This window comes from Bubalus bubalis, chromosome 7 (assembly GCF_019923935.1).
Source record: "Bubalus bubalis isolate 160015118507 breed Murrah chromosome 7, NDDB_SH_1, whole genome shotgun sequence".
NCBI lineage: Eukaryota > Metazoa > Chordata > Mammalia > Artiodactyla > Bovidae > Bubalus > Bubalus bubalis.
Genome location: NC_059163.1, coordinates 81,916,236 through 81,932,035, shown reverse-complemented (window position 1 = coordinate 81,932,035; position 15,800 = coordinate 81,916,236). Strand labels below are relative to the sequence as shown.

At 42.8% G+C, this 15,800-nt stretch overlaps 1 protein-coding gene across 2 annotated transcripts in view; it reads right to left on the bottom strand.

The window, feature by feature from the left end:
* SEC24D (SEC24 homolog D, COPII coat complex component) overlaps positions 1-15,800 on the bottom strand; it is a 116,073-nt gene that overhangs the window by 35,396 nt on the left and 64,877 nt on the right. For both annotated transcript variants that reach the window (XM_025290263.3, XM_006065086.4), the window contains exons 9-10: positions 8,726-8,864; positions 5,434-5,549 (exon numbers count right to left, since the gene is read on the bottom strand). In XM_025290263.3, coding sequence (XP_025146048.3) covers positions 5,434-5,549; positions 8,726-8,864 — 255 coding nt within the window. The remainder of the gene's footprint in view (positions 1-5,433; positions 5,550-8,725; positions 8,865-15,800) is intronic.

Sequence of the window (15,800 nt, the reverse complement as noted above, 5' to 3'; positions counted from 1 at the left end):
CACTCAAAGTGTAGACAACACTTCTCCCACTCCGGCTAATCTTCCGTAAGGAACTTACAGAAAGCATGATCCTCTCAAACAATCTGGGCTTTACATCACTCTTTCTCTCTGGAACTGTCTACCTCCCTTACCAGCCACACGGAGTTAACTGTGAAGCCTCTATGGCTTGTTCTAGTTCCAGTAACCAAATTTGGACCCTCATTTTCTTTCCTTTTAAAATTATTTTCAATAGTGGTAAAACAGAAAATAATCTACCATCTTAACCATCTGGGCTTCCTTGATGGCTCCGTGGTAAAGAATCTGCCTGCTACTGCAGGAGACACTGGAGACTTGGGTTTGATCCCTGGGTGGGGAAGATCCCCTGCAGCAGGAAATGGCACCCCACTCCAGTGTTCTTGCCTGGAAAATTCCACGGACAGAGGAGCCTGGCAGAGTACAGTCGATGGAGTCACAAGAGTTGGACACAGCTTAGCGACTAAACAAGAACAGCCGCCATCTTCAAGTGTGAATTCTGTGCCGTCAGCACACTCACACTGTTGTGCAACTGCCGCCCCCACCCATCTCTAGCACGCGGAACGGAAACTTCATACCACCCCACTCAGGGTGCCGCATTAAACAATCGTTTACCATCCCCCCGCCCCCGTCCCTGTGAACCACTTTTCTACATTTCTAATCTCTGTCTCTATGAGTTGAACTACTCTAGGTAATTCATATAAGTAAAATCATACAGTATTTGTCATTTATGCGACTGGCTTCTCTAAGCATAATGGCCTAAACATTCATCCATGTTAAAGCATGGGTCAGAATTCCCTTTGTTTCTCAGGCTCGCTAATTCTGCATGGTATGTACATACCACATTTCGTTCATCCATTCATCCATCTCTGGATACCTGGGTTGCTTCCAGCTTTTGGCTATTGTGACTAATGCTGTTATGAACACAGATGTACAGATCTCTCTCTGAGACTCTCTTTTCAATTATTTTGGGAATATACCCAGAAGTGGAATTGCTGGACCATTTGGCAGTTCAATTTTTAATTTTTTTTTTTTTTTCTGAGGAACTGCTAAATGACCCTCATTTTCTCTTGCATGTTAACTGGTTAACTACTACATTCACCAATCTCCCTCCTCTCAGGACATGGACTGCTGTCAGAATAAACCACCCAGGCACAATACAAACCCCAGTGCTGCTCCCCTGAGGACAGGCAGCCTACCGAGCCCCCAGTTGGGCACAGAGCCTGGTCGGAAGGGCGCTCAGTGCTGCGCAAAAGGCGTAGATGGGTGGGTGGGTTAACAGCAACAGCTCCCTCTCAGCCTTTGACTGTCTTCATGGCCTACTGAATCTGAATTAATAAAATTCTTCAATGGCCTGGCATTTGAAACTCCCCATAATACTCATTCAGCAAACACATATAAAAGCCTAAGAGATCAAAGCTATGCCAAGCCTAGTGGAACATAAAAGGACGGTCTGGTCTCAAAACAACTTCCCAGCTTTACTTCCTAACATGCCCCAAAACACATTCCTCCAGTTTAAGTGTTTGCCATTTTCAAAACATTTTCTATCCAGAAGTCACAACCTAGTAGGCCTGGGCCAAGAAAAATATTTCCTTGGCGGGAAAAACTATTTTGTTTGGCATAGTGTTTTTTAAAAATATTTGAATGTGACTGTGTTTTGGGGAACAGAGGAATATACTCTCCAATTATTCTAGTGCCTCTACCAGGGCCCCACTGTTCATCTACAAAGCCCCCCCTCACCCCCAAAAGTGCTAACTGGCTTCAGTCGAGTGGACTCTGTGCGACCCTACGGACTGTGGCCTGCCAGGCTCCTCTCTCCATGGGATTCTCCCAGCAAGCGTGCTGGAGTGGGCTGCCCAAAGGACTTGGAGTGAGCTGCACATACCCCTGAGAAGCTGCTTCTGCTCACCACTTAGCTTCCCCTTCCGTTTTCACATGTCCATCCTCTGCTCAAATGGCACTTACTTTTTAAAGCCCTTCTTCAATCCTCTCCAAATCAGAAATGATTGCTCATCTGTTTTCTCATGGCACTCTGATTATTCTACTCTTGTAGCATTTCCATTTGGATTTATAATTATGTACTTTTCTTATCAGGTCTCTATGCATGGGAAGGACTGAGACTGGGTTCATATCCTTGCTAGTTTTGGAACTACAACCAATGAGCCTTGGACATAGTAGGTATAAAACAAATGTCAAAGTGAACAAAAATTAAATGGAGAAACTACATTAAAAAAAAAAAAAACAACTAGTTTGGAATGAAAGTTTACCTTCCAGATACACTATATGCATAGATAGATATATTCCGTAAACTTTGAGGTAAAAAACTTCCAGTTAAGAGACAGAGCTGGGTCTTTTTTTCTAGCAAAACTCCACGGTGATTTTGGTAAACAGATGCCAACATATCCACAGCACACAGAGAGGGAACAGGGGCTGTGTGGTCACACAGACGTGGTTTCCGGTCTGGCCCCATCATTTTTTATATGTATGGCCTGAGGTCAGCACTTTTCTCTAAGCCTCAGTTTCCCCACATCATGGTGGTAACTAACCGCACGAGTTCACTGGAAGAACTACACAATACAATACAGAGAAAGCACGTAGCACAGAGCATCACATGCGGTGAATGCTCAATGAGCGCTGATTTCATTATCTACAGTTGGCATTAAGATAAACTAAATTGAATAGTAAAAATGTGATTTTGTAATTCTCCTTTAAGTTTGTATGCTGTTAAAAAATACACATACAAATTATAAAGATTTTTTTTAAAATGTGGACCGTTTTTTAACATCTTTATTAACTTTGTTACAATACTGCTTCTGTTTTTTTATGTTTTGGTTTTGGGCCCTGAGGCATGTAGAATCTTTAGCCCCCTTACCAGGAACTGACCCACACACCTCCTTCATTGGAAGGCGAAGTCTTAACCACCGAACCGCCAGGGAAGTCACACACAAATTAAATACGCTCTTTTTCATCATCCAAATTCCTAAGGCACCTCATTATTATACTTCATTTACATTTTAAGTTATAATTAAATTTTAAGATATTAAGAGTATCTTTTTATTATAAAAGGAACATTAAGCTTATTTAAAAAAAAAACCCTTAGAAATGTACAGTTTTTATTTGGTTCCTTGCCTGCTGTGTGAGATTTCCCATCAATTAGATGTCTGGAGCATTTCCACATAGCAGAGTTTGAAGATACTGACTTTTGTTCCCAGAAATAGATTTGACTCCCTGCCTAGGTTTCTACTAAAAAAGCAGAAAATCAAGATAATTTAGCCTTTTTGGCAGAGAACTGGAAACTCGGAGCATAGTTAGATTTATACTCCAGCTGCAAAGATCAGTGAATAAATTTTCTGTCACTAGGTTACAATAGCTTTATTTAATTAGAACTTCAAATGTTTCTGTTCCGCCTAATCCTTTTCCTTCAGTCAGTAACTGTTAAAGGACACATGAACTGTCCAAAAGAAACTGATACTCTAGGACATCTTTTTCGTGTGAAATAAATCATTTGTACCAAAACATGTTTTTACGTTTCCCCTGAATATGTTCCAATGTTACACTTAAAACTAATACAGCATGAACTCTTCTTTGATAACGAGGTCTATGTCATGCAGTGAAAAACTCAGATAACACTAAAATAAATGAAAAAGGCATATTAATTGGAAAACATTTTTAAATTCACTCAGTTGAAAAAACTTCCAGTTAGGAACAATGTTCTTTGTAATTTTTACTCAACACAACGTGGGCTGGCCCCCTAGTGAACATCTAGGGAAGAGGTCTGTGGGTCAGAGGCCGTTTCCTGAGGACTGGGCCCTCGGGAGCACTCCTTTTTGGAAGGGGAAGTAAGTCAGAATGACTCTGTTTCTTCAAGTCTACACATAGCACTTCAGATACAAGCTGAAACTTGAAGTGACATCCAAGAAGATGTTTTCAAACCACTAAAGAATTTTAAAGACCTGCAAGATACCCATCATGATGTCACTATCACTAGGAGGCTGGAGAAGGGAAACAGCTGCTCCTGGGGGTAGGGGCACACTTGCGAATTCCTTTACGCGTCCCCTGACTCACTTGCCCACCCGTCTGCACGCACTGATCAGCTGCCTACCCCGTGGCAGGAACTGCGGTAGCTGCCGTAAAGACAGCTAGGATAGGGCCTACCTGGTGGTCCAGTGGTTAAGAATCCACCTGCCAGGGCAGGGAACCTGGGCTCAATCCCTGGTCTGGGAAGATCCCACATGCCACAAAGCAACTAAACCCGTGTGCCCCAAGCACTGAAGCTCACGCGCCCAGAGCCTGGGCTCGCAACAGAGAAGCCAGCACAGTGAGGAGCCCTCACACCCGGACTGGAGAGTGGCACCCACTCCCCACAACTAGAGAACGCCTGCGAGCAACGAAGACTCAGCGCAGCCAGACATCAATCAATCAAATTCAAAAAAGCTAATATATTAAAAAAAAACAGAGGGAGGACAAGATTCTTGTTCCCAATGATATCAGAATCTAGGAAGAGGGAAAACATAGGAAGATTAAAATTCTATGGGGATAACTGCTAAAACAGATACACGGACCAAATTATGTGGACGACAAATCAGAACATTTAGTAAATAACAACCACGATGAAGTCAGAGGGAGTCAGATGAAGTCAGAGAGACCCTCACATAGAATAAAATTTCAGCCAGAGATTAGAGAATAAGTAGGAATTTGCTGGGTGGGATATGTAGAGCTGTAACAGGAGGATGAAAATGCAGTCAGGTCAAAAGAACATCTTCGATACAAGCATGGAGTTGAGCAGAGGAGTGATCCTTTCAGAGTATGGGAGCCAGAGTTTTGTACAATTGAAGATGCAGCTGAGGTGGGAGCTAATGGTCTTATAAGGAAACAAACTTTTGAATTTAACTTTTTAGACTGAGGCAGTAGGAGGAGTCTCACAGTTACATTTTAAAGCAAGGAAGCCAGAGGACAGGATCCCGGGCTGCTGAAATAATCTAAGGGCGATTCTGAGAGCCTGACTGACTGTGGTGCCAGCGGGAGTGGAGAAGAGAGCCAGAGAAACACGTCAGTAGTCTTGCTGACCATGCTGGCTGACCTTCAGCCTGAGAAGGGAGATTCTCTGGGGATGACTGACAAAGCAAATAGGGCAGAGGTGCTGTAGGGAACTGCTGCATTGAGGACCTAGCATATTCTCTCTTAAAGGGACATAAAAATGAAATTATTATTTTTTTCTTCCTGTCATTGCAGTGGATAGTCTGACTGTTTAATCACATTAACAGCCTAGACGGCTTGATCTGTGTCTTAGGGATTTCTACTTCCCCATGGCACCACTCAAATGCTTTGGTTGTGAATTAAGAGTCAGTTCATTAAACATGAAAGTTATTCACTTGCATCTGATAGCCATATATAAACACTGGAAGTCCTGGGAGCACTTACCCTGCAGTAATCCAAAGTAGCAACATATTCATACGATCCTAGCGATAACTCTGGCTTCTCATAGTGGTCCAGTCTTCTTCCAATGTGGTCCAGATGTTGGAAATAGAATGGTGGAACTAATAAAAACAAAATAGGAAAGGGAATCTTTTGTTTTTACAACACAGACAATTTAGTAAGTTCTCAAAGTTTATTATGGGAGGAAAGGAGTTAGTATGAGGGAAAAAAAGAATTTTAAAGCTGGAATGTAGCATATTCCAAAAATCCACTAGTCTTTCTTTCCAGTCTTGGAAAGAATGAGGGTTTTCTAAAATATCTTCCTGACCCTTCTGCAAGTTACTGATGACAAAGAACATTAATGGTCTGGATCATTACAGAGAAACAGCAGATAAAAGCACGGGAGTTTTTAAATTGTCACAACCAAAAGTTAATTCTCCCTATTTAATTACCTTTTCTCAAAGGAATTCTAACTTTTTAAACTATTTAAATTTTCAATATCCCAGCAAACTTACATTGGTTATTTGGACTATACTATTAGCTCTAATGTTTATTATCTTTTAATCAGAGATGTCTTCAGCCATGGGGAGTTTGCACGGTAATCTTTAACGTCTGGGCTTCAGAGTGGAGACGATTACTGTATTAGGGAAAGACTACACCATGAGATCTCAGCTGAGGAACTCTTAATTTGATTCAAATGTCTAAGAAGGTTAGTTCTGGCAAAGCCCTGGAAATCATCCGGTAGGACAGGAACACTTATGACTCACACACTGAACTCTTGGACAAATATGGCCTGGTATCTCTGTGCAAACGAACTCTACTGCCTCAAGAAGAACAGGGCTGGCTGTTAAACCACTGACAAAAGAAGTACTTAGAGTAACTAGCTATGCTCTGGTTTTAAGCATTTCATAAAGAAAAACATTTTCATTTGTAAAACCATGTAACTAATGACTTGTTTTAAAACCAATAACTCAGTATTCTTTATTTTTAGTTATGAACTAGCATATGGGTTGGGCTTCCCTGGTGGCTCAGCTGGTAAAGAATCTGCCCCCAATGCGGGAGACCTGGGTTCGATCCCTGGGTTGGGAAGATCCCCTGGAGAAGGGAAAGGCTACCCACTCCAGTATTCTGGCCTGGAGAATTCCATGGACTGTACAGTCCATGGGGCTGCAAAGAGTCAGACACGACTGAGCAACTTTCACTATCGTTAGCACATGGGTTCCAACAGGACTGTTTTATTAGTTTGGACGTAAGAAAATAGTCACTAAGGCTTGCTTTATTTTTTTCTCTATTTTCTTACTATATTGTGGCCATTTCTTTTTAAACAAGTTTTATAAGATTCACTTGTACATAGGGATCTGTGAACTTGGAAAGTTCAGTGTTTTGCAAAGATTGTGGAAGTGGGAAGCTGACAGTCTCAGCTAAGAAGGCTGTGACAGCCTTAAACTGCTCTTCTGTTATGTTTAACATGCTCAGTTACTTAGTCGTGTCCGACTCTTTGAAACCCCGTGGACTGCAGCCTGTCAGGCTCCTCTATCCATGGAATTTTCCAGGCGAGAATAGATGAGATGGATAATGCGGCACCAGCTGTTCCAGGATGTATGGATGGTACTTTCTGTACACTTTCTAGAATTTATTTTTATTCACACATCTACATGTAATTGGTAAAAAAAATTCCCCTTAAAATCAATTAGCTTTGTATTTGTTAGCATTTAATATTATCTGTCATGTTTTATAAACCAGATTCAAGTCCCCCCATAAATTACACACGGCCATGTGACACTCGTCTTCCTGCATGTCTTTGGCCTCAAGTTCTTTTGACTGAGAGAGAATCTCTGACGTTCTGAAAGAAAACAGAGTGAAACCATTTGACCGTGCCTGCAAGGTTCTAACAAACCTTTGCCTTCTCTAAACCTAAATGAAGAATGCAGGTACCAATGACATCTAAGGGGGTCTGGCTTTCTTGCAGAAACAAATATTGGAATCTAGTATTTTTGCCAACAAAGGTCCATATAGTCAAAGCTACAGTTTTTCCAGTAGTCATGTATGGATGTGAGAGTTGGATCATAAAGAAAGCTGACTGCCAAAGAATTTATGCTTTTGAACTGTGGTGTTGAAGAAGACTTGAGAATCCCTTGGACAGCAAGCAGATGAAACCAGTCAGTCCTAAAGGAAATCAACCCTGAGTATTCACTGAAAGGACTGATGCTCAAGCTCTAATGCTGTAGCCACCTGATGCGAAAAGCAGACTCATTGGAAAAGACCCTGATGCTGGGAAAGACTGAAGGCAATAGAAGGGGGTGACAGAGGATGAGATGGTTGGATGGCATCAATGACTCAATGGACCTAAGTCTGAGCAAACTCAAGGAGACAGTGAAGGACAGGCAAGCCTGGCGTGCTGCAGTCCATAGGATCGCAGAGTCAGGCACAACTTAGCATCTGAACAACAACAAGAATATGAACAACCCTATTAGAAAATGAACTCAGCAGCTTCTTAGGAGTGGACACCAGAGGCATTCCCTCGGGTGTAGAAATACAAGAACTTTGTGTGTTTTTCCTCTACCAGGAAGCGGCAGGGCCTTTTAAGGCTTCACGCTGACACTTTGGGATTGAGGCCAGAGAAAACAAAGATCCTAGATGCTCTCTCTACGTAGATGGATCCTCGATGGATTTCTGATCACCTTGCGAAGAAAGTTGAGGGCTTGAGTGAACGTGCTGGGAATCCGATGACCTTGTGCAGGCGTGGCGAAAATGCTCCAGGAGAGGCCTCTGCCATCTCCTGACGTTTTCCCCCAACACTAAAGCACTTGGAAGCGTGTGCTCACAGGGTTCCTGAAAAGCAGGTCCCAGGGTTGTGTAGGATTTGGTTGCAGATTTCATGAAGCACGCGCGATGGAATAAGACCTTCCTTAGAAAGAGCAGGAAAGGCAGAGAACCAGCGGAGCCTGCTCGCACTGGTATACCCACTGTGTGCGGGACAGGTGCCACCGCCGCTGCAGGGCGAGAGACCTCCCAGGGGCCAGGGGCCCGTCCTCGAGACTAGGCTGGGAACCAAGATCCCACGCCCCAGCACGGGGCTCTTAAAGGTCTTTTTGAGGAGGCCTCATTCTGTCAGTCTCCTGCACTGGGGGCTGGGCGAAGTCATGGGCTGTGTGAAGGGTGTGAGTGCACAAGGAGGCCAGCGTTGCTCCCCCAGCAGAGCATGCCCTCGAGCCGAGAGGTCATGGAGGTGATGACGCAGGCCGGAAACCGCCGAGGGAGCAGCCGGGCTCTCAGAGCCGCCGCGGGCACCACTCACCGTCATTCACGCAGCTGCAGAAGCCGCACTGGTACCTCCGCCCTCCTTCGATGAACTGCATGAACGGGCACATGTAGGCTTTGCACCTGTTGCATCTGACTGGTCCAGCCTCGCCATGGTTTACCAGGTAGAGGGGCGTCTACAGGAAGCAAGCAGAAGTAAAATCACGTGGGCACGGGGTCTCCAGGTTTCTTCAGAAGTCCTACAATTGTAGTCACTGAAATGCGAAAACTCCGGACTCATTAAGGAACTCAACTCAGTGTCCACCAGGGGAGTAAGGACGCCTCTCTTGAGACTGTGTGGAATTCAAGGTAATGCCCAAACAAAAACTACTTTAAATGCATGTCTACTGTATAAATATATTTGTACATTTATGTATATGTGTATTTACCAATGCGTGTGAAGACAGAAAGAGAAAAATAAAACACAGTAATGGTACCCGGAATATTCATTGGAAGAACTGATGATGAAGCTGAAATTCCATCACTTTGGACACCTGATGCAAAGAGCCAACTCATTGGAAAAGACCCAGATGCTGGGAAAGATTGAAGGCAGGAGGAGAAGGGGGCGACAGAAGATTAGATGGTTGGATGGCATCACCGACTCAATGGACATGAGTCTGAGCAAACTCCGGGAGACAGTGAAGTACAGGAAAGCCTGGAGTGCTACAGTCCATGGGGGTGCTAAGAGTTGGACACAACTTAGCGACTAAACAACAATACTGCTTAATAAAGCTTATGTTGAAAACGTCCTGGATACCATGTATCACATATCTTGCTAAGTTTGTTCATTAACTATAAATAAAGAAGGGAACTAGGTCTGATTTTAAAATCACTAGTTTGCACATCGGCATACTGCTTAGATAATTCCACCCAATACACAGAATGTTTCTTCAAAACAGCAACTCTCAGAAGAAACCTGCAGTGGTGTTCACTTATTTAGGCAAGGAGGCGGATCCTGCCTTTTCCATTTCTTTATCCCATGATGAGATGTCTCATGAAGGAAGTACTCTTGATGCAGCAGGTCATGCTTTGCCAGAACAAAAAGAATAAATATTTCTACGGCTTCTTCCTTATAAACATGTGTCGAACCCGTTACACGTCCTTTACAGCTTGAAAGCGAAAAAGCTCAGCGTTGGAAGTCTGCCTTATTTCTCAGCACTTCCAGCTTTCAGAACAAAACCACAAAGATTCTTCTTGTTTTTATAAATCTCCTTAAAGATAACATTTCTAGAAAAGCTTGACAATACAGGGTTTGGCACATCAACTAAGTTTTTCTTTAAAGAAACAGATGTAAATAAAGCAGACTTCTGCTTAATGGAGACTTGAAGAGCAGGAAGAAGGTGGCGATGAGGTGAGGTCATAAGGCCATTTTCTGCCATTTTCTTAGAGAAGAAAAGAGAGAGAGAGAAGAGATCTACAGTCTGTCCCTAACCAGATGTCCAATGTGGAAACTAATCTGCTGAGGTTTCAGAAAGGAGTTTTGAGACCTCAGAGCAGGAAAAAAACAGATGGTATGATACATAAAAGAATCAGGGAAAGGATACAAAATACATTCAGAATCACTAGGCACTGTCCTCTCCCACCTCTTGCTTCAAGGAAGCCAGGAGATGGATTGAATTTTCCTGTTTCTGGTCTCTCCTGGTCTGTAGCATGGGTATGGCTTTGGTGTCCGATTGGTCAGGTTGTGAGAAGGATTCAATGAAGAAAAAGTGAAAGTGTTAGTCTCTCAGTTGTGTCTGACTCTGCCATCCCATGGACTGTAGTCCACCAGGCTCCTCCGTCCAAGGAATCCTCCAGCAAGAATACTTCTCCAGGAGATCTTCCCGACCCAGGGATCGAACCCAGGTGTTCTGCACTGCAGCCAGATTCTTCACCATCTGAGCCACCAGGGAAGCCCCATACAATTAGGAGGCCTTGTGCAACGTAGAGTATTAAGCCTGGCATAAAATTATTGGATAAAAAGTATCTAACTGTTGTTGTTATATCTGTACAGAACAACCTTTCCTCTCTTAAAACCACTCATCTCAAGAGAGTGTGTATATTTAATAGGAGGGTTAGAGTTTGATAAGTTTGAGATAGGCTTGAGTTTCTAAAGGCATTTATTCATAAATATTTAAATTAGCTAATTTGTTACTATGAAATGTTATTGTAAAAATGATTTAGAAGACAGGGAATCCACCTTTCAGGAGATTTTGATACCATCTGATGGTTAAAAAAGTTGAGAGGCACACTAGATTTTACAATTGTTCTATGAGTTTGATTTGCATACACATGTGCTTTGCTTAGTCACTCATTTCCGACGCTATGCAACCCCACAGTCTGTAGTCTTCCAGGCTCCTCTGTCCATGGGGGTTCTCCAGGCAAGAATGCTGGAGTGGGTCACCATGCCCTCCTCAAGAGGATCTTCCCAACCCAGGGATCAAATCCATGCCTCCTGCATTGCAGGACTCTTTACTATCTGAGCCACCAGGGAAGTCCTTGCAGACACTCAAGGAATGCATACTATATATGCATTCAAACACAGACCCATACAACACTTTCTCATCTACACTGTTTGTTTGAAAGGCATAAAGTGATGGATGTGTGTTGTCTTCAACTAGAAATAATAAGAAATAATCTGAGGGGAACAAAAGGGAAGCAAATGAAAATATGACAGACGTACACTTATAGCTGATTCACGCTGTACAGCAGAAACTAACACAACACTGTAAAGCAGTTATACTCCAATTAAAAAAAAAGGTACGGTCGATGAGTGCAGAATCAGAAGTGAAAGACAACAAAAATGTAATGATAAGGTAGCTTTTTTCCAGGTCAAAAACCCAGTCATCAGTCATTCTCTGGGCGCTGCTGAGTTCTACGGCCTCCACCTCAGAGATGAGGAGCTGCTTTCAAGAGTTACACCAGGGTTGAAGCCTGCAACATACATAAACTCCAGCCAAGTGTACTTCTCTCATTCCTTTATCATTTTCAAAGAGTTCAAAGTCTATCATGAATTCGCTGAGACACTTTAGGAAAAGTGTCTTTGCTAGACAAAGCAGAGGTAATGGAAATTAACCTTATTTTTCCTGATGTGATTTACTCAAAGGCAAGCCCAACCAAAAATTACTGTGAAATTGTCGGCAGCTACCATCTAAGCATTCCAGTCCGGGCAGATTCAAACTTGCAGAACTGAAAATGAATGTCTCGTCACAAACTGGAATTGAGTAATGATTGTATCGAGGCTGTGAAACACGCGTGCATTTTTTTTTCAATTTTCACTCTTTTGGAAACTGAATGATGGATAGGTAAGAGAAGGACTGCAGACAACTGAGGTGACGGTAAAGAATGTTAAAAGCTTTTAGACTGTTTACATTTTCTCTCTGGGCACCAGCACAAGGGTTTCCACATCACACTGTCTTGCTTCATGTCTCTCAGGCTGTGCTGAAAGCCATCAGGGACTTTCTTTGCTTTCTCCAGATGTCTGCTTATCTGCTGTACAGTAGCATGCATGAGCTCATAAACAGCTAATCTCACTTGTATTCTCAGTTCAACTTTAGTGTATACAGCTTAAAAAAATATCAAATTACTTTCCAAAAAGTCCTAAGTTTCTTTTTTCTTCTTCTTAATAAGGACATTATATTACACTTACCTCAGAAATATTTTCAGATTTGCAATTTTGTTTATACGTGTGTTTTTTACTCTTTTGGCCTCTAGTATATTCCTGCCTGCTCTTTCTTTTCTGTTCTTTTCTTAAATGGAAAAAAGTGAAGGGATGGGGAGCCTCACTCGAAAACCCTCATTTGGCTCTTCTTGGCTCTGGTCCTGTGTGGCCTGAGTTTATGTAACACGAAACTGATGGTGATGCTGGGGAAAGAAAGACAGAGGAGAATAGTATCTGAACCCCTAGTTTGTCGTTTTGATCTACCAGGGTTATGCCAAATGCTTTATTGGTACTAATTTTAACTAAGATCCTTTAGTTGAATAAAAGGTATCTCCTTTGTATGCATATATAACACCACAGTCCTTTTGGACCACAAGAAAGAATATAATTCATGGGGAAGTGAGGTTCAGCGTTAAAAGTTTTGAATACTATTCCATGTAAAAGGAGTAGACAACAAAATGTGTTGATCAAAAACTCCTTGGCACTGCTAGTACAACTTTTAAAGTTTTCCTATATTTATATATCATCAGTTTCCAAGCATTCCTGCCATTCCCTCTAACATCTGTACGTTCAGTGCCGGGTGTGCGGTGTGCCTTGATGGGGTATACAGGCCAATGTTATTAAACACATAAACGTGTAATTAAAAGAGCAATGCAGAAGCAGAAAGACTACTTGGGAAATCATCATTAATAAAAGCAACATTAAAGTATTCACAGATTGTAACCTAAAACGACAACAACAAAAATAAATGCTCAAAGAAATGAAGCACGACCGAGAAAGATCCAACATGAAGAATTTTGATTAAGTTTATGGCCTAGGTACTTTTGTTTTGGCATCTCTATAACCAAAGTCTGAATACACAAGTCTTTCCATACAGACTCTTTGTTTTAGCAAAGTGATAAATAACAGAAGGTAGCTATTATAGCTGCCTATACCTTTAAGCTGCCTACGAAAAAGTGAAAGTCACTCAGTCGTGTCTGACTCCTTGCGACCCCGTGAACTATACATATACAGTCCATGGAATTCTCCAGGCCAGTATACTGGAATGGGTTGCCATGCTGTCCTCCAGGGGATCTTCCCGACCCAGGGATTGAATCCAGGTATCCCGCATTGCAGGCAGATTCTTTACCAGCTGAGCCACCAGAGAAGCCCTTGCTGTTGCTGCTGCTGCTAAGTCTCTTCAGTCGTGTCCGACTCTGTGCGACCCCGCAGACGGCAGCCCACCAGCCTCGCCCCTCCCTGGGGTTCTCCAGGCAAGAACACTGGAGTGGGTTGCCGTTGCCTTCTCCAGAGAAGCCCTTAAGCTGCCTATAACTATACCTATAAACTAATTACACCAAACCTGGAAATCTGAAGAAAATACGAAGGTGTTCTTATACCACAGGTCCACTAGGTGGCACTGTACAACTAAAAATTAAAACTATTTCCTCAGGTAATAAAATACTCAAGATAATTATGCTATATACATTTTATGTAGCTATCACCATAATTAACTGAATTCATGTCAGTTGTTACCATCACAAAATTAAGAAACCTGTATTCTTGTTGAGAGAGTCTTTGATAATTGGTAAAAAATATTCTGGTAAAAACAAAATGTGTTTAAAGATGAAATACAGGCTATTTTAAGCATGAATTACATAGAAATTACAGACTGTGCCAAATATACTGAAGATAATAGTTGAGAAAAATCTTTTTTAAAGGTTTCTAATCCTCTCCCAACTTCCATGACTACATGTAGGAAAACGGGGGCCCTGCAGGGACTGGTGGCCCCGGGCATGCAGGATGCTGCTGCCCCGGGGGGGGGCGAGGAAGCCCACGCTCCCGCCGCCCTGCCGGCACCCACCCCACTCCTCACACTTGCTCACACTCACGGTACAAAGCAGCAAGGTAAAGACAGTGAGGTGTGAGGCACGGCGCTCAGCAGCACCTGTGACGGAAGGCTGACCTTCCTGCTGCTGGAACATCCAACCACCGGCAGTGGAGTGGATGGGGGAAGGCACAGCGTGGACAGAGCAGCCAAATAGGGAGATCCAGGAGCGTGCTGGTGTAGGGAGGCTTCCTGCCCGTCTCCCGGACGCTCCTGGGTGAAGACAGCCCCTCTGCCTTCCAGCTAGGTTCTAACACAGGCCATACGCATAACACACAAGCTCACTCTTAACCACCACTTTCCCCCGTCTTCCAATGCTTGTTTACTGATTCTGGAAAAAAATACACATTTTGCATTTTCAATATATACTTCTCTTCCTTTTTTTCTCTCCTATTTTCTTCATGAGAAGTCTCCAGGAGAGCAGTCAGTATCCTGGGACTACACAGTTGTCCCCACACAAAGAATACTCAACTTTACTAAGTGCCTGAAGGAAATAGCTCGGCTAAATAACTACTAGTAATGGGAGAGACAGTTTTGCCTACAGTGGCTCCTCAATCAAAATGCAGCATGGTCCTCCAGCTTGATATGGGATCATATTCAATATCAGACTATATTTCCTAGTGCTGCTGCTGCTGCTAAGTCGCGTCAGTCGTGTCCGACTCTGTGCGACCCCACAGACGGCAGCCCATCAGGCTCCCTCATCCCTGGGATTCTCCAGGCAAGTACACTGGAGTGGGTTGCCATTTCCTTCTCCAATGCATGAAAGTGAAAAGTGAAAGTGAAGTAGCTCAGTCGTGTCCGACTCTTCACGACCCCATGGACTGCAGCCTACCAGGCTCCTCCGCCCATTGGATTTTCCAGGCAAGAGTACTGGAGTGGGGTGCCATTGCCTTTTCCAATTCCCTAGTAAATTACTGTAAATATATATATCTCTAGCAGCAAAGATATATTGTATTGTCAAATGTGATCCTGGCACACAGCTACTTCTTTGGGCCTGGAGCGCTGCTTACAGTTTGGGTGCATCTCAAGACAGTTTCAGTCAGTAATTTGGATTAATCAGGGGATATAAGTGGAAGCATGAAAACGGTATGTGAAAAGATAATCCAGAACTTGTGATGAACAACTACCCTTTAAAAATGTTAAACGTTCAGACTATTAAGCATGCTGAAAGACAAGCAGAGTCGGATTCCCAGAGGATTATGCCCAGCAGCTAAAATGAAGAGAGTCTATATCAACTGTGCTTATTAAAAATATTTCTATAGGAAAGAGAAATGAGAAGCTTGTGTGTGTTTTCTATTTTCGGCTTCACCACGTACACCATTTGGTCAGCCTACACCAACAGAAAAGGTACAGGGCATAGGATGCTTATTGCACACACGTTTTCTCAACAGCAGGGCTATTAAAGAATAGTATTTTTTGAATGCCTTTTAAAAATTATTCTTCTAAAAAGAAACTGAGCCTAATAATAAAACAGTCAATGTATTGAAATAACTATAAGAATATGTTTACACTTTTTAAAAGTGTTTTTCAGTTCAGTTCAGTTCAGTCGCTCGGTCATGTCCAACT